Consider the following 24,781-nt stretch of genomic DNA (forward strand, 5'->3'; position numbering starts at 1 on the left):
GAGAAGATCAGACTTGATCCAGGACTGTTACTTTTGCCCTGTAAATCAACTTCAATATATGTGTGCAGAGAGCTCAAAAATAAGCCTTGTGTACAGTTCTTTGCATGCTTTTGTACATTGAAACATAAAAGGCAAAATATATCAGTTATCTGAGAATTTTAAGATAGCACAGGAAGACAAGAACCCAAGAGGTCATGTAATTCTTTCTCCTACTTCAAAATAAGGTGAAATTTAAATTGCTGAAAATCAAAACAAAAGAGTCCTACAGAGAGTAATTAGCAGATATTGTTCCTTGGATTGACACAAAAGAATTGCTAAAATCTTTAAAACTTGACTTGATGAAAATACAAGAGTTTGTGTTTGTTGTACTTGAACAGTTTGTTACTTAACAATATTTGTTTGGGATTTTTATATTATTTAATTTACAAAAGGCCATCCTACAGATTGCAATATTTGCACTAACCAAGGTCTTAAAAAAATGTTGAACAAGGCTATTCTTCATGGTTTGGGCGCATGTAACAAATTTTATTAAAAACTTTATGTGGAATGTCATATTAAAATCAGTTAGTCTGTCTTGCCAGAATCAATCCATTTTTTATTTGAGATAAATTCTTGCCATTGAACTCTAAAAAGTAGGATATGGAACTTATTAATAGGTAAATACAACCTTATGGATCAGAGCTCTAAGATGGGATTACTGTACAATTACTATTCTACTATACAATTTTAGTTACCTTTTCTTTTGTTCTAAAATTTTCCTAAATCTGTGGTTTTTAAAAATGTTTTGGAAATTGTCTGAATTAAGAGTAAAGCAGTTGTTACCAGAATTATATTCTTTTCAAATTTATTAAACCTCACATATGGAAGTTTATACTAGAAAGTCTAGTGTCTACATTCACTCACTACCACAGTGCATCCTTTTCTGGCCAACTGCTGTTGCTTAACTTACTTATAAGATCGAATAAGATAGATTGTATTCCAAGGTGGTATGCCTGCACATTAAGGTCTGGAATACATATTGGTTTATGCTGCCCAGATGATTTCGTGAAGAGCAAAAATGAGTATTCCCTTTTCCCAGTGGATTCTATGGTAGTTTGGGATAAAAAGGCAGAACTGCCCAAATATGTAGAACTTATTTTAGATGATTCAAAAACAGAGAATTGACTTACCCTAAGACATCTTAAAACAAAAACAAAACAAAGCAAAACTCACAGTTCTTTAGTTGTGGCCAATGGGGTTTAAGACTCTTTATACCCGCTTTTCATTTACTCTAAAAGAGCATCTGTAATTCATCTTGTGCTTGGTGGAAAGTTACACAACTTCTTTATATGTTGATATTTTTTAACTAAATAGTCAGATAGACTTGAAATATATTTCAAAGTTGAAAAAGTTTCTCAAAGAGAGTAGGAGATGTGAACTCCGGAGTGAGAGTCTTTATGGGACGTGATGGCCTGTGAATGTTTTGGTAAAGAGGTTAGGTCTACATTTTCAGAAGTTCAGGTCGAGGCATCTGGCACTGCCTTAGTTCAAATCACTCTCCTGATCATACTGAATCTTTTAGAGTTAGAGTCATTCTAAACATGTATTTATATCACTATTATCCTCAAGTTGGTTCAAAGTCTCTTCCAACATGATTTACAATAATGACATAGTTATATTCCCAGAGAGGGGATGTGTTCTATCTCAACTTCAGCTTTATATACAATATATCCCTCTTGCAGTCAAATTTACTTCTCTGCAAATATAAAGAAAAGAGTATTTATTACTTATCTGAAAATATAAAGACTATTTAAAGACTATTTTAAAAGAGAAACTCTTTATGGTTGGTATACCCGTAATAAGACAGATACTATAGAACTTCCATTAATGCTACAGTAATATTACAGATAAGTCTAAATTTTCTTAGGCTGAAATGCAGAATTTGAGGATACAGGATAAAGATAAAGATTGTGGTATTTAAAGCAAAAATGTTTAGATGTCACAATAAAAATAATCACCACTCAAGAATAACAATCATCTTCAAGTCTGTCAGTCCTTATTGTTTGTTCGTAAAACAAACCAGCCCATTATGAGTATGTATGCATATTAAGTTTTTTTTTTTTAACTTGAGGATCTTTTTTTTTTTTTTTTTTAACATCTTCATTTGAGTATACCTGTTTTACAATAGTGTGTTTGTTAGTTTCTCCTTTACAACAAAGTGAATCAGTTATACATATGTTCCCATATCTCTTCCGCATATTAAGTTTTAAAACTGATTCATAATCTACTTCCTTCATGGCTACAGTGAGAGAAAGGATAGTTATATCATCTCACCCAGAATGGTTGTCGGCACCTTTCTGGTCATAGTGCTGGTACTCTACTCTAGGGATGAATCTTATCTGTCCATTGTCAAATGTCCATTGTCAAAATGTGAGGGCACAGAATCTACTTGATACATAGTAGGGTTTATTAAGCAAAGAGAAACTCAGGCTAGTACTTTTAAATGTATCTTGAAGGAGTATATTTTTTAAGTGTAGGAGGACATATTAGGTTTGTGAACTTGGTCTGTTAACAACTCAGTGTATCAGTTTTCCACAACTGTAAAATGTAGATGTTAGACTAAGCAGTCTCAAAATCTCTTACCAGTAAAATTCCATGATTATTTATTAAGGGGAAACTGAACCAGTATAATATTCTCCCTATATATACAGTTTGATTTTAGTCTAGGGGAGTTCTCAAGAAAAATTGATTTGTGGTGTATTTTCCAAAGAATGCTTTACACACACACACACACACACACACACACACACACACACTCACACACGCAATTCCAAGGTTTAAAAGCTTGAGAAACATTACCTGTGCTATAGCCATTTTGGCAATTCGCAATGCTTATTATTAGCACAAAAGCTATATAAAAGTATAAAAGAAAGCTTTTTTATCCTGCATTTCCGAAATTCCCTCCAGTTCTTCATAACTCAGTAAATGGCACCATCATTCTAAGAATCACCTTTTACTTCTCTTTTCCTTTCATCCATACTTCTAATCCATCAGCAACTCAAGTTGGTCCTATCTAAAAATATATTTTAAACCTGACCTGCTGTTTAAGCCTCTACTGCCAACAGTCTGATTAACTTTATATTTTCCCCAGACCGAAAGTCTCCTAAGTGGGTTTTCTTCTACTCTTGCCCCCCAACAATCTCTTGTCCCCAGTACAAGTGTGACTGTCATCGTTGTTGTGGCCGTGCCGCATGGCTTGCAGGATCTCAGTGCCCCAGCCAGGGATTGAACCCAGGCCATGGTGGTGAGAGCGCCGAGTCCTAGCCACGAGGCCACCAGAGAACTCCCTACAAGTGTGATATTTTTCAAACACAGAGTATGGTCACACTCTTGCTCAAAACTCTCCAGAGTCTTCCGATGACCTATAGCGCCCTTCCCGCTCTGGCCACTGTCTACTTCTCTGATCTTCTCTCCTACCAGTCCCCCCGTCACCTTGCTCATTTTGCTCCCGTCTTCTTTATTTATTTCCAGTCCTTATTCAAGCCAAGTCTGAACCCACGTTTTGGACTTTCCTCTTGTGGTTTCATCTGCCTTGTAACTTTCTTTCCTGATGCTTTTGCGTGGTTGGTTTTCTCTAATCATCCCACCCAAAAGATGTCCCCTCTGTCCCTGTCAAATCCTTTACCCTACTTCGTTATTTTTTATAATACTGATCTCTACCTGAAGAATATTAATTTGTCTCCTCAAACTAAAATATAAGCTAAAGTAAACTGTAAAGTATATAAGAGCAGAGAATTGTTTTCTTCTTCACCACTATATTTCTCTAGTGCCTGAAACAGTGCCTGGCACATAGTAGGTACTGAATAAATATTGAATAAATGAGTGAATGAAAGAATATATGAATACTCCTAAACTCCACTAAATTCAGACCTCCTTTCTCAGTGTCACTAAATGGTCTTTGTTCCTGCTAATCTGCTTTCCTAGAATTTCTCCCACATCTCGCTCTTCTTTAAGAAGACACTCTTGGTACTCTGTTCCAGTCCTCTTCAAATCCTGCTCAACCTCTGTGACGTTTTCTCTGCTACATTCTCCCACGATGATCTCTCCCCCATTCTGACCTTCCACTGGACTCAGTCTTTACTGTATATATCATCACATGATTGTTCTTTAATGATTGTGTATGTCTCTTCAAAAAGATTATACACTTCTTAAGGACAAGGCCACTATATGTATACTTTTTGGGGGCTCAGAGCAATAATGCACAAATAGTGGCAGTCTTAACTTTGTTACTGGTCAGCTGATTGACCAATCAATCAATGGATTGGCTCAATCTCAAGCATGTAAGTGAAACAGCTTGAGGATATGTGTGTATGTGTGGGGGATGCATATAAAGTCAGAAAAATAAAGGCATTCATACCCGAGCAGCACTGTTAAAAGCGCAGCGTTGCAATAAAAACTGAAGAACAATTTCACTTCTTATCAGAAGGTAAATAGTCCTTCTTACCCAATGTGACGACATCAACTGGGAAATCTGCCTTAGTAATTACAGTTCCAGATCATCATACTTGACCTTTCTTCAATGCCCACGAAAGAGCTTGTTAGTGAATGTGCAAATGGAATCCATTAAACATATTACTAAACATAAAACATATGTTTATGAGTAATTTTCTATCAGTGGATTTGCTGGATATCCCTTTTTAAGCATAAGTTTAAAATATGTAGGAGGGCAGGTTGGAAAAGTAACAGTGATAAAGGTAGGCCTAATATTTTCACATCTTCTGGTATATCTTATTGGTGAAAGCCCAGAAGAAATTGAAATCACAATTAGTACTATGTATTTAATATTTAATATATTAATTATATATATACATATATTTTACATACATATATATATTCAAAAACAATGTATCCGATTTTCTGGGATGTAAACAGTGTTCTTAACAGTCCCATTAAAATAAGCCTTTTTTTTTTTTTTTTGTAGCTAAATTTGAATTTTGCTCTCTTGACCAGTATGAGTTCACCATGCATCATATTGTGTTTTGGTGATGGGAAATAAAAGCTAAGGTCTAGAGATGTTTTTCTTTTTCTTTTGCTATGGCATGAAATACTAATGGAAAGGTAAATCTAATACAGGAAATTATTGGAAAGTCATGTCTTCTTTTTACCCCCTGAGCTTAATATTAACTTTCAGTAAGTAGTATGTATGCTTCTAAATGGTTTTCAGCAGTATGCTAGCAAACTGAAGAGATGACAAAGAGGGAAAAAAAGATTTATAAAGCCCAGGTGTCTGTTTCAGAAGCCTCAGAATTTCCAGGTTTTTTTTTTTTTCAAGTATCTGAAAGAGCTGAACAGCAGCTGAAGCAACAGTAAATAGAAGGGAAAACAAAGCAGTTAGAGCTACACTGTTAGGAAGAGATTGTAAATCCTACAGCCAGTGTTTGCTGCCGCTACTCTGGACATAACATTGTCAGCGTGAAGTCACAGAATACAAATCTTTGGTTCACTTTGAGATGAAAGCCACAAAAACAGAACTAAGTCCCACTCCTCAAGGGTGCAAAAAGAATATTTTGCCAAAATTCTTCTTGCCTCAATAAAGGATAATAAGGTCATGCCTAATTAAACTGAAACTGTTGAAATTCAGGAATTCGCCAAGAACATCAGTTTGATGTACTTGTTTCAGAGAGAGGAATTGTCCCTGAACTCTAAGAGAAAGGTCTCAAGTGTCCCCCTCATAGACGTGATCTTACATACCATGCCCAGAAAGCACCCGCCAAATTGGAATCTTAGATCTGAAATGGCCCAATTTATCTTCTTCCTCACAGAGTATCAGTCACCTTCTTGCCCCTTGAAGTGTTGAACTCCTGTTTATTTAGTGGATTCTTGCCTCCAGACAGTTCTGGGGAGGCATGGGGAAAGATGTGAAGTTTAGCTACCTGAACCCAAAGTCAGTACATCCATCATCTTATGGTTTCTAGTTCCAGGGTGACCTTTAACACAAACAAGAGAAGGGAAGTGCTTGGTATGTTTAAATCGAAATCTCTCAAACTTTTTTGTCCTTGTACATATCCTTGCTTTTTAAGAAATTACAGGATATTCATTCTGATGCATAACCCAGAGGATTGTTACTTAACAGCAATCACAGGTTGATTGCTAGTTTGTGCAATTATGAGTTTGTGCTATACGCTATCAAAAGGAGAAGTTTCTCCTCTAACAAACATTCATAAATTCTAAGATATTAAATCAATTTTGTTTTTAATTGAATTCCTGATTGTTCGGGGTGGGGCTTCTAAGACTTTGAATTATTATATCTCATGTATGTATATATATATATATGTATGTTATGAGCCATAATAGTAAAACAAACTCCCATGAAGCCACCTCCAGAACGAATCAACATGTTTCATCCTGATTCCATCTTCCAAATACGACTATCCTGTTTTTTTAAATAAATTAATTTATTAATTTATTATTTATTTTTGGCTGCATTGGCTCTTTGTTTCTTCGCCCCTTGGAGGGAGGGCGGTGGGGGGGCACTACTTTACATTGTGGTTGCATGGGCTTCTCATTGCCATGACTTCTCCTGTTGCAGAGCACGGGCTCTAGGCGCGCGAGCTTCAGTAGTTATGGCTCCCGGGCTCTAGAGCACAGGCTCAGTAGTTGTGGCGCACGGGCCTACTTGCTCCGCAGCATGTGGGATCCTCCCGGACCAGGGCTTGAACCTGTGTCCCCTGCACTGGCAGGCGGATTCTTAACCACTGCACCACCAGGGAAGCCCTATCCTCAGTTTTGATTGCATAATATCCTTGGCCTTAAAAAGTAAAGTTATATTGCCTATTGATGTAACTCAAAATAATATACTTTTAAATTTTGCTTGGTTTTTGCATTTTATGGGAAAAAAAGGTATTGAACTATCTGTAGTCTGATTGTTTCCTTTTTAAATTCAATTTTATTACAAGTGTTTATTAATTTGTATTTTTCTGAAATATTTGATGGTATGGTTGGTAATATGGTAGGTAATATGTGATATATTAAAATTTATTATACAGTTGTAGTAATTAAGACAGCATTATATTTGCATAGGGATAGGTCAATTGTCTATGGATTTAGACTAGGGAGCCTGAAGACAGATTCATGCATATGTGGAAACCTGATTTATGACAGAAGTAGCATTGCAGATGACATATTTTTTGGCTCAAGCAGTTTCTGTAAGATATGCTAGCATAGGTATACAGAGGTCTGTGTTGATAGGTGTTCATTACAGCATTGATTATAATAACAAAAGATAAGGAACAATTCAAATGTCTATCAATAGAATAATTTTTAAATAAGTAATAAGATTATCCATTATATAAAATTATAAATATACAATGGAAAACTGTGCAACTGTTTAAAAAGAAAACAGGGACAACTGGTCCTCCCATACACTACAGATGGGACTGATAAATTGGTACTCTCACTCTGGAAAGCAATTTGGGTAGTAACTATCACAGTTTAAAATATGCAAGTCCTAACAGGCAACCCAATTAAAAAATGGGCAGCAGAACTGAATAGACATTTTTCCAAAGAGGAAATGCAGATGGCCAACAGACACATGAAAAGATGCTCGACATCGCTAATCATCAGGGAAATGCAACTCAAAACCACAATGAGATATCACCTCACATCTGTCAGAATGGCTGTCATCAGAGAGAACAGAACTTACGAATGTTGGCGAGGATGTGGAGAAAAGTGAATCCTCCTACACTGTTGGTGCGAATGTAAATCGGTGCAGCCGCTGTGGAAAACCATATGGAGGTTTCTCAAAAAAACTAAAAATAGAACTACCATATGACCCAGCAATTCCACAGGTGGGTATATAACCAAGAAAACAAAAACACTAATTCAGAAAGATACATGTACCCCGATGTTCATTGCAGCACTATTTACAATTGCCAAGGTATGGAAGCAACCTAAGTATCCATTAACAGGTGATGGATAAAGAAGATGTGGTATTGCTCGGCCATAAAAACGAATTAAATTTTGCCATTTGCAGCAACATGGATGGACTTGGAGGGCATTATGCTAAATGAAATAAATCAGACAATGAAAGACAAATATTGTATGATATCACTTATATTTGGATGTGGAATCTAAAAAATAAACTAGTGAATAAAACAAAAAAGAAGCAGACTCACAGATATAGAAAACAAACTAGTGGTTACCAGTGGAGAGAGAGAAGGGGGGAGGGACAATGTAGGGGTAGAACTAAAAAAAAAAAGGGTTATTATGGGATTATATGAAATCATCTGTGTGAAACTGTGAAATTATAAAGCACTGTAGAATTTAAAGAACCTTTCATTCAATAAAAAATAAAATAAATAATTAAAAGAAGCACTGGACATGAATGGATGAAGAGGGGTGACTGGCTAGGTGTCTAATCAAAAGGCTGGCTTTCCCCATCTAGAATGTTGCGGATTACTCCGTGGATTCTGGAACACTGAAAACAACAACTGCACAGACAGTAAAAGTGAATTACAAATACTTTGGCATCTAAGAGAGAAGTATGTGTCTAATCAGTCCATTGACTGTAATATTTTTATGTCAATTACCTAGACGTGTCAGAAATTTTACTTTTTCTCTTAGATATTTTTTCATTAATTTCATTTATTCTTCACATATTTACTGACGGCCTTGTGTATTGAACCTCTGCTTTTTGTCTTGCTCTCTCCTAGCCTGTTCTTCATACAGCACCCATGTGAACATACTAACATATTTTCAGCCGCAATTATATCATTATATTATTTTTGCATCTAAAAAAATAAATAAAAGAAAAGAAAATATGCAAATCTTATGATGTAGAAATTCCATGTATTAGAATCTGTCCAAGAGAAACCCTTGGACAGCTTCTGAAGGGAAGGGAGTGCACTCAGGTTGTAAATTTCCTTGTTGCTTCATAAACAAGACAAAATTGGAATAAACTTACGTGTCTATCAATGGGAAAGTGGCTAAATAAATCATGGAATGCAGTCAAGCAATTTCTTGAAAATGAAATAGGAAAAATTTCCAGTAATGACAGTGGAAGAAAGTGGTTATGTGAACCCTGCCATAGTTAACAATTACAAGATCTGGACCAAATATTTTTTAAAAACCTATCTTTAAATGCTTGAAAACACGCAAAGTAGACAGAAACCACTAGGAATGGACCGGACCAAGGTGTTGGTATACCCTTCTATACTATTTGAATTTGGACCAAGTGCAAAATAATTTTATAAAACCGCAAATAATTAGATTTCAATCTGTTTTATGTGTATTAAAATGAAACATTAAAAAATTCAACTTTAGTCTCCTACATAGCTTTTAAATTAGGTTAAGCATGTTTTTACTTTTAGAATTAAAAGTGCATCTGTCATTTCCTAGTAGATTGCCTTGCTCTATTCGGGTTAAGTATTTATTGATTCAGTCAATCTCAGCAAATATTTATGGAATGTCAAACATGTGGCCAGGGGCTTCCCTGGTGGCGCAGTGGTTGCGCGTCCGCCTGCCGATGCAGGGGAACCGGGTTCGCGCCCCGGTCTGGGAGGATCCCACGTGCCGCGGAGCGGCTGGGCCCGTGAGCCATGGCCGCTGAGCCTGCGCGTCCGGAGCCTGTGCTCCGCAACGGGAGAGGCCGCAACAGAGGGAGGCCCGCATACCACAAAAAACAAAACAAACAAACAAAAAAAAATATGTGGCCAGACCCTCTTCTAGATGCTGGGGTACGATAGTCAGCAAGACAGACAACTCTCTGCTCACCTGGGGTTTATCTTGTAATGAACTGTCTTATTTGATAGAGACTTGTAAGCAGAAGGTATATATTCACCTAAAGGTATCATCTGAGAGAGGAAGAAAAAAAAAAAAACCCCATGCGAAAAAAGGATAAGCAGGAATCTTACTTCTTTATGTACATTAAAATCCCAAAATATTAGAATTGAAGGGAGTCTTAGTAGTTTTCAATCTTTTTACATGAGGATTTTGCTAAATATAATATATTCTTTTTTGATTAATTCTTAGGATATTTCAAAATTTCAATCTTTCATTTTTTCAGTCATTTTGAATTCAATGGATTATGGATGTGTAATTTAATAGAGAATTCTTGTTTGGATTTATCTTTTTTCTTTTATGTTGGGGGGAGCATGTAGGAGGAATAGTCAACTTTTACATAAATATGACAGGTATGTATTATGAAATGGAATTTATTTGGCTTTCTTTTGAGTTCCTCCGTTCTTCTATAACCTGTAGGTAATGTGTTGTCATTGGTTATTTTTACACAATGAGCAATTTTTTAGGGCAGAAGAGTTAGAAACCCTTTTTGATGTATCCAATAATCCTTACCATCCAGAAAGTTTTTTGTTATATGACTTTTATTATTAAACCTCTGTGGTTTTGTTCACTGTATTTGTTATTGACACACTAAAACAATCCTAATAAAAAATCTATAACTCAACAGGAAAACCAAGTCAAATTTGTTTCAACAATATCACATGTTTCTTAAAATAAACCTTTCCCAAGAACTTTCTCTAATTTCAGGAAATTGTTTATATCCTCACCTATCCTTTGTCCCAGTTAAACTCTATGCATGGAGTAATTATGCTGTTTTTCTATACCATGTTTTTCTTCTGTTTTTTGCATCTGTTATATTTTTTGATATTTGTGGATGTCTAGTCTGTATATTCATTAAGAACTGGTATTTTTATATACTATTTTATATTATCTGAAATCACTCTGATCAGATTTATGGTATTTCTACAATAACTGAATACCAACATCAATTATGAAATTGTAATGATTATCATCTCATCTTAGATGATGATAGGCCAGAAATAGTGACTGCACTGTCTCTGAGTTTAAAGCACTATTTGATTTTCTAAATCATCATCTGTGAAAAGGTTTCTCTAGTGGGCTTCTGTAGCATAATATTCTTTAGCCCTCAACTAAGTGTATTCTTTTTCTCTTTCTCTCTCTCTCTCTTTAAAACAATCAACAGCTTGATCAAGTCATCCGCCAAAGAAGCCTGTCCAGTTTGGAACTGTTCCTCTCTTGTGCTCAGAAACAGTTAAGTGCTTTAATAGCTACGGAACCAGTTGACATTGAATAAAGAGAACGTGACAAGCTAACCCACACTGGCGATGGATAAATCATTAGACCTCTAAACTACATGCTGTGAATTATAAAGATGCTTTTGTTTTCTTTCCAAACCTTGGAAAATTGATTTCCACTTCAAGGATAAACCAAAACACTATTTAGAAGAACTACAAGAGATCTAATTTATTTTCTTTTGTTTTCTCCTTTACATTTACTATTATTTTATTAGCAGTAGTAGTAGCAGCAACAAAAAGTATGATGTGACCCCAAAACCACTGAAAATTACCAGATTACCAAAAGTTAATTAAGTAAACTTCATAGCCTCTGGTGCCCTGTTACATTGTATTTGGCAAAAATAGTAAATATTTTTTACTTATTGTTTCACAATGACTTGATAAGATTCTAGGATGTCATCATACATTTATTTGATTTTGAGGATAGAAACAGCATGGTTTTCAACATCACCTATTTATCTATGTAGCTTAGACATAAAACACTGATATGACAGAGAATCATTCTGATATTACCAAACCTCTTTTCTGTAGTGGGATCTATGTATTTTCATTGGTAACAATTAACAACACTAAAGATTATTAAATTAACTCAACTTTGATCTGATGTACCATTTAAAGGAATATATGTGTGTAATGTGCTTATTTCTTGTTTCTTTTCTTCAAAGTCACTATGAATCAATAAAATCGTTTTTCTTATGAATCATACCATGAACTTAATCTCTAGAAAGAGAATATAACTTAGCCATTTATAGGGATTCGGGTTCAAATATAAGAGATGTGAAATACTTTCCCAGTGCTTCAGAAGGTACTTAATTCATGAGCAGTGTGCTTCAATGTGAAATTATGAGTTTTGTTTTTTTTTTTTCAAACATCAAAACTAAAATATCATTACAAATGTATGCAAACCTTCTGTCTTGTTTTCTGAAATGCTCCTACTTTCATAGGCTTTGTACTTTTCTGGGAATTTCTCAGTGTAATAAAAAAGAGCTTCAAATCTTATTTGGTTAATATTATTTTTTAATACTTTTTAAAAAATTAATTATTTTTAAAAAGTTTTTTCTTACTCAAACTTCTACACCCATGGATGATGTTTTTAATTTATACCTTCCCCTAAATATTATAATAATATTTATCAAGAATCTTTCAATGTTAATGACTACTTAGTTTTCTCTTACAAATTTAAATAAGAAAGTAAAGCAAGCAGGCCACTGACTTGAAATGCAGCAGAGTTAAAAAGGGGAAAAAGGGCTTTTAATTCAGGAACAAGCCACTAACATGTTATGGTCACATTTAAAATCAGTTGACTCTTTCTTTGTCATCAAATTTTAAATGATAGGATATTTTACAAGTTACTCAGATATGATTTAGATGAAAATGAAGCATAACAGGTCACTGAAACTAAGTTCCAGAAAATTGTAGAAATATCAAGAGTATATAATAATCTACACCTCTCTTTCTACCCCTACCAGCACAGAATGATTTTTTCTTCTTCCATTTGGGGTTACATTAGTCTCTGCTATTGACATAGAGTCCTTGTGGTCTGAAGTAATTTGGAACAGATTGACACTGATCAGTCTGTGAATATTTGAGGAACACCCACCATGCACAATAATAAATTCTTATATTGCTAAAATACTTTTTTCCCATGGAGTTATCCTTACAGATAACTGAGAATAATCATCTGAACATACAACTATTTGATACATTAATCCTTCCAAACTGAATTAGCTAATAATCTATTTCGGGAATGTTCAAGTTATAGATTTCCACATTTAGAACTGTATTCTGTTTTTGTCCTGGTTATCACAAGGACATAAACCATCCCAGGTAGCATTCACTAAAAGAATTCGATTATTAAGCATTGTGCTGTGCCCAAAGATTAGAGATTTTCCCTGAAATGTGAGCCCAAAGTGTCAAAGTAGTCAAATGTTTTGTATCTAAAACTTTCCCCTCCTATTGTATGGTTTCCTTAACTCTCTATATAGCATTTTCTACCTTTATGTTTAGGTGAATAAGGCACCATTCTGAAAGACTAAGGGTAAGAGAGGAATTCTGTTTTTAGAATGACAGAGCCACTGTCAAACTGTGACTCTATTTTTAGTAGCATGCTTGAGGGTTCATTATTAGAATAGTTATTTCAACAAAAAAAAAAATGAGTATCTGCTTTGAGCCAACTATTTTCACATGTTAGCTCAACACCCCTGTGAAGTTAAAATAACCTTGTGAAGGAGATTCGATGTTTGTTAGTGAATATTTGATGTTTAATTGCCCTTGATGACCAGGTAGAGTTGGGCTTCAACCCCAGAGCTTTCAACAGGCAGTTTTACTCTTTCTAGTACGCTGGAGATACCTAATAGTCTCTCCATAAGAAATTATCTGGAAATTTTTATCCCATGTAGTCATCAGATTATTTTAATCTTTAAAGAAGCAGGCTAGCCCCCTCTTAGAAGCCTAATTGGAATTCTAGCCCTGCCACATTCTAACTGTAGAACATTGGACAAGTTGTCTAACCAATTTTAGTCTCTGTTTTCTCGTTTGTGAGGTGAAAATAGTGATTTTTATAGGCTTTTTGTGAAAATTAGCCTTGTAAAATGCCCCATAGAGTAGACCTCACTGGCATGGCCACCAGTTCACAATAAGCCCCCTTTCTCTGGGAACTGCCTACAAAATACAGGTGCAGTTGCCCACAAACAACCGGCCAAACAATATTATTCTGCCCCTCTTAACGTTGACTGGCTAATCCACAGGTGAAGACCACATTGGCCTCCTGTGAAGAGTCATGTGCTGAGATACTTCAACTATCTTACCCTAGGGGGCCAGACATGAACTCTGCTTCTGAGGTCAGAAGTCCCCTGATCGCTGCCTTTCCTGAGTCTTGGATTCTTTGAGCTACCCAAATATTCTTCCAATATGCCAGTTGGAAGAATACTTTTTTCCCTTAAGCCGGCCAGAGCCAGTTTCTATTACATGCAACCAAAAACGTATTAACCGAGGCAATCCAGCACAGAGCCCAGCGCATAATCCCTGGATACCCAGCACTTGTAAATTCTTCATTTCCTCCACCATACTAATCCTCATCCAAACTGGGAATACTCTTTGCTTTATTTTTAAGGAATGTTAAAAATATAACTGAACCAAAGCCCCTATTGTCTAATAAAGCCAAGTAAATCACAGAGACCTAAAACTATGAACAAACAGTGCCCGATTTAGAAGTTCTCTGTCGTTCAGAATCTGGAGTAGAGGTTTAAACCCAGCCTTGCTAAATGCTGATTCATGTTGCAGTTCAGTGGAGCCTTACCCAGTGATTGCTTTGAAACAAAAACCAGAACAATGTCCCTATGATTGATATTATTCTGCATTGAATCAGGTATTTTTATTCTGATAGTTAAACTGACTGGAATCAGGAAATGTTATATATGCTTTAAAGAATGATAAAAACAAAAGAATCATTCATTCGCTGAGTTTAAAAAAATAGTCTTTGCATGATAAATCCTGAATAAGAAAAGAAAAAAAAACCCTATGTAAAAACCTGGAAAACGTTTATGAAACTCCAAGAGAAAAACGAGAGTTATTGAATCCAACCACTTATCCCCTAGTCTGCTGTTTACATACCAGTAAACAACTCTACTGTGTCTCTGAAGACTACTAACAGGAAGCAGAAAGCCAAAATAAATTAATAGTTCTTAGGTTGGGAATTGGATTCATGTGATCTCACTGAAAATATAACTTTGGTCAAAAATTTATCTCTGATGAGATTAAATACTAATTAATTGATAAAATTCAGTTGTGCCTTTGATGAAAAAATATTGTTTGATTTTTGGAAGGTATGTGTTGGCATTCTCAAAATTATAAAACAGAAACAAATTTTAGGCTGTTGGGAGAGATTTACCTTGGAGATGATACGGTATTTATCTTAGACACTGAAAACCAGTGTACACTAAGAAACATAATCGTTTAAGAACAATGGTAACAGCTACAGCAACAAACTGTCAAAGACCAACACCACCCTCCCAGCTCTATATGAAGATATTCAGGGATTATTTGCTTTTTATGAAGATGCCTTTTCTGGAAGGTTCCAAACTATGTTGCTTTTCAATCAATCTTCATCAATTAAAAAAAAAAAGCCAACGTGTTCTGAATCCACAGGCCACTTATTCGTGGGCATCACCACCATCATCATAGTCAGTGGACCGAAGCAATGTATGAAAACTCCCAGCTGTGACTGCCAGAATTTTTTTAAGCCAGACAAAACTAAAACTGTTCCCTTTATTTCATTGAAAAATAAACACAGTTCCATACACCGAATCTGCCATAATGCAGGGGCTCCTTGGGCATCAATCATTGGTCTATATAAATAGAAGGAAAAGAGCTGGTAAAATTTTCTTTGCTCTCACCTAGTTTTCTGTCTTCTTTTCCCAGAACCATCCATTCTCAACAAGCTGATCCCCTTTAAATTCTACTTCCTCCCACTGTGGGCACTGCACACTAGACTTTTCCTATGCAGTACGTGTGGAGTTAAATAATAGTTTGTGTTAATTGCCATTTATAGTTAATAATCTGTGTTCTTTCTTATGTGGTGTTTATATATATCTCCTCCTGAAGGAAGAGCCCACGTCTGTTGTTTATTATATTCTGAAGGCATTTCCTAGTACCTAGCCTGTGTGTGGACTTAGTGTATAATAGTGAGTCCATAAATAGTTGAATCAATCAGTCATTCCACTTGTAATGTAATAAATCAACTAATCCTGAGCTAATAGAGTCTAACTACTAATTTAAAGGATTAGCTAAAATTGCTGTGTTTCTAAATGAGGTTCTGTAAGAAAGTTAAAACTGTCCTAAAATAGTAACCAGCCTTCTGAGCACTTTAAAATGAGTCTGCATTTCCAAATGCTACTAGGATGACTAATTCATAGCTACTAGAATGCTACTAAATTGATGTGCTACCCAAATTTACAATATCCTCTAAGAGTGTAAGTAGGGAAGGGTATATGGCAAATTATATATACGTGAAACAATTTCTTATGGTACCAAGAGATACCAGGCCTCCTGGTGAGTGCGCTGTAGGGTAAATATTAGACTCACTGGTCCATCAGGTTTCAGCTACAGTAGGAGGGAGGAAGCAAGTTTGGAGATGAGATTGTATGCATAGGGTTTTGGAATCAAGAATAGGAGATCCAGAGGGCCCAGTAGGAGCTGCGGGTGAGGAGAGGAGAGGAGAGGGTTTGGGATTGGGTCAGATCAGGAAATACTCAGAGCAATGTGGTGTGAGAGTCCTGGTGATCATGGATGCCGAAGGATACTGATGGCCTTTTAAAATCCAATTCTGACTCCCAATTGTTACGCAGACTGGTCTTGTATTTTTGAGAAATACACAGAGATGAAGAAACAAACTCATTCAAAAGGTAGGAAAACTTGACTCAGTTCTGGCAAAGCTTCAGTTATCAGAAGTCTGGAAGCTGATTTTAAAAGAAATAACTGAAGCCACAGAATGCACAAATCACTGACTTCAACACAGCTCAGATACTGAAGCAGATTATAGAAAATGTTTTGTGGCAAGATGTATATGTAATGAATTTTGAGAGCTTGCTCTTTTGTGTAGGTATTCTTTTCTAAAAATGTTAGAACCACCGGACACTGTGGAAAGCACTACCTTTATGAAACATACTTTTCCTGTAATTTTTTAAATCTTTCTTCTTGCCTGCTTTCCATAACTGCTAAAATTGTAAATGTTTATAGATTTATAAAAATGTTTAGCAGTGATTCAAGTAGTAAAATTTTAGTAATTGTCTAACACACTTTATTTTTCTTATAATTTTTTTCTTTCTCTCATAATGCAGGGGATAGACTTTTATACTTTGTATCAAATCAAAACTGACATGTTGGCAGCAGTTTCATAAAATGAGATAAACTAGGTAGAAATATCAAATCAGATTCTTTTAGGCTTGGAACCAGTCTGTAGGTTCCAAGTAATCCAGATAAGCAGCTACAGTTATTGATAAGTGAGACATATTCTCTTTTATATGAATTAAATTCTTTCAGAGTGTCACAGTGATTCTACCTAATATAAACCCTTGGTTATGCTGGCAGTTCCCCACATGAAGAATTCTTGTGCTCAGGAATGTGTTTTATCTCTATTCCTTAGAATTTGAAATGCATATTCTCTATTATAGATGTTAAGTAATCTACCTGGGAAGCCTGAAAATTCTACATAGCCTATAATGCAGTGTTATGTAGACCTCGACCTTAAATGTAATGGCGCTGGTGCCCTCATTTTTTTATTCTCTCTTTCTATGTGATCTCTTCTGATTCCACAGCTTTACATACTCTCTGTATGCTAAAGACCACTGACTTTAAGTCCAAAGTCCTATATTCAGCTGCCTACCCTATATTTCCACTTAGATGTGGTACCTAACATGTCAAAAGCAGCGCTTTTCATCCCCACCTCACCTCTGCCAACCAGAGCTCTTTCTCTGTCTTTTCTAATATTTCCCATCTCAACAAATATATCATCCTTCTCCATTTCTCTTTTATCTCTCTCTCACTCCCTACTTCAGATTCAGTCCTGTCAGCTTTACTCCAAGACTTACCCTGAATCCATCTACTTTTTTCCATTCATTCTCATGACTACCTCCCTGACCAAAGCCTTTGTCATCTCTTGCCTAGACTTGAAATAGTCTGCTCAGTGAGCCCTTGTTTCCATTCTTGCTCCCAAAAAAATCAATTCTCCACATTACAGCTAATGATTTCCTAAAACCTAAATTTATTGAACCAACTAATGTCTCTATGGGAAAATGCATTCATAATTTCACTTTGGATGCTAGGAACATATACAATGTAGTAGGAATAGATTCAAGTCATTGGTGGTGGTTTCAGTCATTGGGGCAGGGTTGCTAACAGGATCAAGTGCAACCGGTAAAGGTATGACTGGGCTGAGGAAAAGGAGAAAGTTGGTAAATCAATGGTTAAGAGACCTAGGGCTTCCCTGGTGGCGCAGTGGTTGAGAGTCCGCCTGCCGATGCAGGGGACGCGGGTTCGTGCAGCTATACAATATGTGCAAAGCTCATAGATGGGGGCTTCCCTGGTGGCGCAGTGGTTGAGAGTCCGCCTGCCGATGCAGGGGACGCGGGTTCGTGCCCCGCTCTGGGAGGATCCCACATGGAGCGGCTGGGCCCGTGAGCCATGGCCGCTGAGACTGCGCTCCGCAGCGGGAGAGGCCACAACAGTGAGAGGCCCGCGTACCGCCCAAAAAAAAAAAAAAAAAAAAAAAAAAAAAAAAAAAAAAAAGAGAGAGACCTGCAAGTGTGCACTGGGTATGTATATACTCTTCTGGGATCCAGCTGGTTCCCTTTCACATCCTTTTCTTCGTATGGCTTAAGTTTTGGCCTGCCTGCTTCTCTACTATTACTTTTATCTACCAGAGTATTCCTCCTTGAAGGTTTACCGTGGAACCAAATTCAACATTATAAATATCCACAATCTCTTAGATAATCACTTCAAGATTGTTTAGGAATTGTATTCACAGAGGTGGGAAAAGTGGAAGTAAAATTTTCATCCAGAATTGTGTGTACTACAAAAGAATATGTAGCTTCAGGCCATTCTGGGCATTTTCTGACTGAACTAGCCCTGGCTTGGGGTATGAAGGACCAATATTTTCTCACCTTCATTAGCCTTCTTCTAGGGAAGAGAGAGGCTTCTCAGCCCTCATGAAAACTTTGTTCTCTCCTCTTCCTGCCATGTGGCACCACCAATCCTACCATTATAGTGGACACTGACAAATAGGTAGGAAGCTTCAGTAAGATGGGGGTGGGGTTGGAAGAAAGGGAGAGAAATAGCAAAATCCAAGAATTCCCAAACGGGAGCACCCTGTCCTTTTATGAATAGCTGTTCTAATGATGATATATTCAATTGACTAACAGAAATGCTTGAGAGGTGGAATGTATCAGGTACCCCTGGGGCAGTCAAGCTTGCTTCAACAAGCCGAGATCACTATCAGGTAGCCATGATTCTTTCCTCTATGAAATAGAGAACATGGGACCATATAAGACCACAAGGTTGGAGCAACTCCATGAAATAATTTATGTCAAAATGAGGAGTTTGGGGCATGAGATGATCTTCACTCTTAAATTTTGTGCTATAAGTATTTTTGCATACTTCTTTCTCCTAAAGAATGAAAAAATAAGAGGAAGCCTGTATCTTTAGTTTGCTCAATGAGAAAGAAAAATTGTAATTGGATACCCTTACTGTCAATCATTTAGCAATGCTTCTGGATAGAGATAAGGGAAACTTTCTATATATGCATTGTGTAATATGATAACCACTAGCTATGTGGGACTGTTGAACTCTTGAAATGTGGCTAGTGTGACTGAGGAAACTAATTTTTAACTTTTATTTAATTGTAATTAATTTAAATTTATATAGCCACATGTGACTAATAGCTACCATATTGTAGATTTTGAATCTAGGAATATCCTTGCCAGGGAAAAAGCGGTGACCAGGTTTATTACCCCTGATCTTTAACACAGTCATATTTGTTCCCTTCCATCCTTCTTAAGATTAGTGTGGAGAGTAAGGAGGTCATGAGTACAAATGCGTGTGAAACTCTCTAAGGAAAGGTTTCTTGCCAGCAGAAAGCTGAGAAGACAGTGCTGTTGATGGTTAATGATATCATGACTAAAGAGTAAAAGAGACCTAATAAGTCAGGATAACCCTCTGACTAATGTATGACTCTCAGAGCTAGGAACATTTGTAGTTGAGTGCTTGCAAAGAAAAGAGATTTCTCTGATCTTTGGCCAAAACTTGTCAAAAAATCAGAAATTCATCTCCTAAATTTGAGGAAATACTTTAAATTTAGTCTTGGTTTGCTTTTGAGAGGGATCTGGAGAATATAACTTTAATTTTGAAAATTAAGCAGAAATTGAATAACCTCATTATTCAGTTAATTCAGAATAATTCAATTTATTATTCGGAATTGAATAATAAGGATTCAGACTTCCAAAATGGATTTTTAATTAATAAAAAATAATGTCTAATTAGTTATGAGTCTTCAAAAATATTTTATTTACACTGTCTCCCAATAATTGAATTTGTTGAGAAATATCTTTTCATTTAAAAAACGTGTTGAGCTCCTACTATGTGTCATGTATTGTGCTAGACATATACAACTAGTTAATGCTCTTAACAGTTCTTTTTAAGAAGAGGAAACTAAGGCTGAGAGCGGGTCAGTAACTCGCCAGTGATCACGGCTTTACAAGCACTGCTTCACGAGGTATGAAGCTGGGTTCCAACCCACGTCTACCTGATGCCAAAGTCCATGCTTTTCAGAAGGGGAAACATTTTCTTCCGCCAGTTACGTTCACCTATTTTATTTAACCTAGGCACTCAGTCTGTTTGGATTCACTTGTGTGATGTATCCCCCACCAAAGGATGCTGATGATCTTAAAGAATTTACAAACTCCAGGCTCAGCTTCTTGGCAACCAGGTTATGCTGAGTGATGCATCGCCAAACCTGCACTAAACCCTGTAGCTTACTGGAGTGTTAGGGTTTCTGCTGATGGGGCAAAGTTGTGGGAAAAACATTTCCCTTCTAAGCCAAATTCCATTTAATTGCCATTGTTTACCTGGTGGGAAAAGATTTACATTCCACAGCTCAGACAAATCAATACTGCTTAATACTGTGATTTAACTTGGAGTTACACTAGCTAAATGACAAGAACGCCTGGCTGGAATATAAAGTCAAGACATCAACTACTACACTATTGGCTAATATAACCTAACAATAAAGATTCTTCCAAAAGACTAATCTTCTCCCAAGCTCTAATCAATTCTTAAGGGAAATCATCAGTCCAAATCAATAATAACTTGATGGTGTGATGAGCATTATAACCTTACAGTTTCAGAGAAGAAAATAGAAATGGCTTGACTAACGTAATTTAATTCTAAGTCTTAATCACAGAGCACAGCACAGAGCCAAGAATCACTAGCTCCTTTCCTCAGATTTTACCTATTATTTGAAATTGATACAGCTCACCAGTGATATTAACATCAGAAATTACATCACATATTAAGTAATTTGGAAATACACGATAAGAGTATTGTTTCCATTGCAAAACTTTACTGAGAAGATTTGTATTGTTCCCTTTTATAATTTATCACAGTTTATTCAGGATGGAGCCGGGTTCAAGACTCATGTCCATCATTTACCAGCTTAGTATTTAACCTCCCTTGTGCCTCAGTTTCCTCAGTTTTAGACAATAAAACTCACATCATAAGCTTGTTAGATTAATACATGTAAAACCATTAAAATAATGTCTGGCCCACAGTTCAGAGTTTATGTTCTATATTCACAAAGAATAAAGTTGCTGTTTGCATTATCTTTAAAATTTTTCATTATCATTTTTGTTAATATTTTTCATATTGATAGAATGTCATTTTTTAGCTTTTAAGAATACTTTTGTTATATTGATTCATCTGTTCAGATTGATGGTTTTTCTCTTCTGTCAAACCATGTCTTAATTTATTTGAAACACATTTATGATCTGTCATGTTTCAGCCAGATGTCCCATTAGCTTCTAAGTAAGCTTAGAATTCTGTAAAACATCTTCAGAGAGGGCGTATAATAATGCTTTACGGAATGATTTTTTTTTCCAATGGCAACAAAAATTTTGAGAATTCTAAAATGCTCTTTCCTTCAACAGTTATCTAAAGTTAAGCCCTGAGCATCTGACCTCCATATTTCACTGTTGTGATTGTCTCAGGTATGTTTACCTTCAACAGACCTAGTGCCCTAATCTCTTTCTCCTGCTTCTCCGCCAGTCTGCTGCATTCCTGTCTGCTGTGAAGAGTGGTGACAAATACTAATCTGAACTAGACCACAGTCGCATGAAGTCAGATGGAGGACTTGGCCTTGTATCAAACCTTAAAGCAGGGGGAAGGGTGGAAATGCTGTCTTGTAAATAGCAAGCCACCCAGTGCGTAAGCCCTGAAAACATGTAAATAACACTACATCTCATATGCTTTATTTCTCAATTTTGTCATGCTACCTTTGCCAGCTAGTTTAACTGAGTACGATTTGCAATGTTATTTTATTGAACATTTTTTGACAATTTGAGCACAGCTCTGAATGTAGTATTAAATCCTCTTCTGGCTCAGCAGATTGCAAAATTGCACGCTCTGTCTACACATCAAATCCTAGGTCTGGAGGGGAATTCAGACTTGACCTAGTCCAGCACATCCAGAAAACACTGCATTTGAGCTCTCTCATAGCAGATGGTATTTCAAGCTATCCTAAATGACATCTTTACAAGAAGATTAATTATATTATTACAGACTTTCACACAAAGGTTAAAATTAAGCTTGGCTTCCATTTCTTATAAATTCGTACAATTTTTTCTTCTTGTTCAAGGATCTCTAAGCCAACTCCAATGGCTGGACCAGTAAGTTTAATCACACTTTTGTGACTAGGAGGAAACTAAATATCATAAATTATGTTAACAAGTTAGTTCTAAAATCTTTGTGTCAGCTTTATGTGTCAGGTTTGGGATTGGTCAATTTTTTTAATCCATCAGGGATCCAGTGTTGCAGAAGTCCCAAAGAAAAGCTATTCTGAAGAATTCTCAGAGAATCAACTCAATTCTGGCAACTTTTATAGAGATTTTGGGATGACCAGAAACTACACTGGCACAATACTTAAAGCTTTGGCCTAACATGAATTTAAATTATAATTACATTATAATATTTTCTAAGAATTCCGTAAGAAAAAAATTATATATGGTCAAAGGAAGGAAAAATTGCTTTAATCAAAGTCCCAATGATTGAATAGCATATATTCAGTAACAGAATGAAGATTTACGTCAAAACCACTGGGCCTTCTATCCTCACAGTTTCTATTATTATTTAGAATTGTTTTTCAGCTATAAGTTGACAGAGATAGATTGTTTTAAAATTTTAGCTATATGGCATTTTAAAGTTCTTTTAAAATAAATTCACATTGATTTTAAACTTAGCTTTAGTTAGATTTTTAATATGTGCTCAAATTGCAGAATTCTTCATAATCAACATCTAATATCTGTTCATTTCATTTATGATTAAGTAGTCTCTTCATCAATTTATTTATTTTTTAAAAATTATTTTCCCCTCCTAAAAGAAACTTATTGCTCTGTTATGTGTTTGCTTGGAAATCATTCAAACTGTAGAGACTTCTGGTCTTATTCTCTCCACCTCTTCTCTGTTTCTGGGACAGAGGATGGATCGTATTTCCCTAAACCATGGCAGTTAGATGGGGCAGCGCTATGATACTAATGGATGATGAGCAGAGCTGAAGTGTATCATGTCCAAGCCAAAACATTCAGTTACTGCTGCCAGACTCACCAGCCCAAAGCTCTCTCCCCCTGCTGGGTGACAGTGGAAGAGACCTTGTGTTGAGATTGTGGAGATACAAGATCAAAACAGCCTACATCACTGAGTTGCTTCAAGAAGGACAGTTGGCTTGGAGGGTCTCCTATATCCACATATGGTTTTAATTGAATGAGAAATAAACCTTTTTTTGGCATGTCAAGTCGCTGAGATCTGGGAGTTTTCTATTATTGCAGCATAAACCTGATCTAAATATAACTAGACAAGATAAAAGAAAACTCAGGAGGAAATCTAACTTCCTTGAGAATCTTACTGAGACCTACTTAGACCTTGTTGTCCCAAAGAAGATCAATCAACTTCCACAACAATGAATGTTGGTTTAGTGTCTAATGTTTGTAGTCACTACACAAGATACCTGGGATACAAAGATGGTGAGGATACAACCCCTTTCCTTCAGATTGCTATAAAAGTACTTCCTGGGATGATGTCGAGCTATTCAAAATTGAGAAATTTTACTGAAAACATTTTTCTTACCAAAAAAATTCTTAATCTGAAAATGGCACATGTGCACACACACACACACATATATTGTGTGTACGCATCATACATTGTTATGCATTCAGTCTGCATGAATGTTATACATGTATGCGTATGTATACATTTGAAGGGGTGGGGGAGAGAGAGAAAGATACAAGGCACCACATTCTTCAGTTGCTCTTTCACTGAATTCCAAAATCCAGACAATAAATTTGTAATCAGTGTGGTTGTGGTCTACCTGACACTGCCTTGCACAGAATAAAAATGGCTCCCTGATAAAATGGAAATCACATATTTCATTTCCAACCAGTCTGTAACTGGTCATTTTGTTTGTTTGTTTTCTTTCTTTTGCAGAATGGGTCAAAGTAGTCTGAAATGAATTAGTGCAATAAGAAAAAAAAAAAAATATATATATATATATATATTTTACCATTACATCGTATTTACACTTAGTTGCAGTTTTTTGTACTAAATCAAATGTAGATTTTTATTGAATTACTGTTAATGCCAAAGAACTGCTGTTCAGTCAAACAGCTATTTAATTGTTGCACCTTAGCTTGCCTCTGGCCTACCTGTGCCACTGGGTGCTGACATACCCTTCATATATCACAGGAGTGAAGACACTAGTTTATGGAAAATCTGGACTTAGTTTTTCTTCATTTAGTTGAATAATCCAGTTCTTGAAATTATCAGTAATAAAGAGATAATTATGATGAACATTTCTACCCACCTTTTCATAACTAAGCGTTTCTTTTAACATATATTTCAGCCCTACAATACCTCCTTCGAGTGGCTAATGG

General features: G+C 36.0%; 1 protein-coding gene across 8 annotated transcripts in view; it reads left to right on the forward strand.

Moving 5' to 3' along the window:
* CCDC91 (coiled-coil domain containing 91) overlaps positions 1 to 23,023 on the forward strand; it is a 393,065-nt gene extending 370,042 nt beyond the window's left edge. For 7 of the 8 annotated variants that reach the window (XM_055085536.1, XM_055085537.1, XM_024129047.2 and 4 more), the window contains one exon: positions 10,982 to 11,897. In XM_055085536.1, the coding sequence (XP_054941511.1) occupies positions 10,982 to 11,092 (111 nt within the window). In that variant the 3' untranslated portion in view covers positions 11,093 to 11,897. Of the gene's footprint in view, positions 1 to 10,981; positions 11,898 to 21,905 lie in introns of those variants that run through there. The other variant, XM_055085539.1, reaches the window with a different exon arrangement.
* Positions 23,024 to 24,781: the final 1,758 nt, after the last annotated feature.

This window comes from Physeter macrocephalus, chromosome 6 (genome assembly GCF_002837175.3).
Source record: "Physeter macrocephalus isolate SW-GA chromosome 6, ASM283717v5, whole genome shotgun sequence".
NCBI lineage: Eukaryota > Metazoa > Chordata > Mammalia > Artiodactyla > Physeteridae > Physeter > Physeter macrocephalus.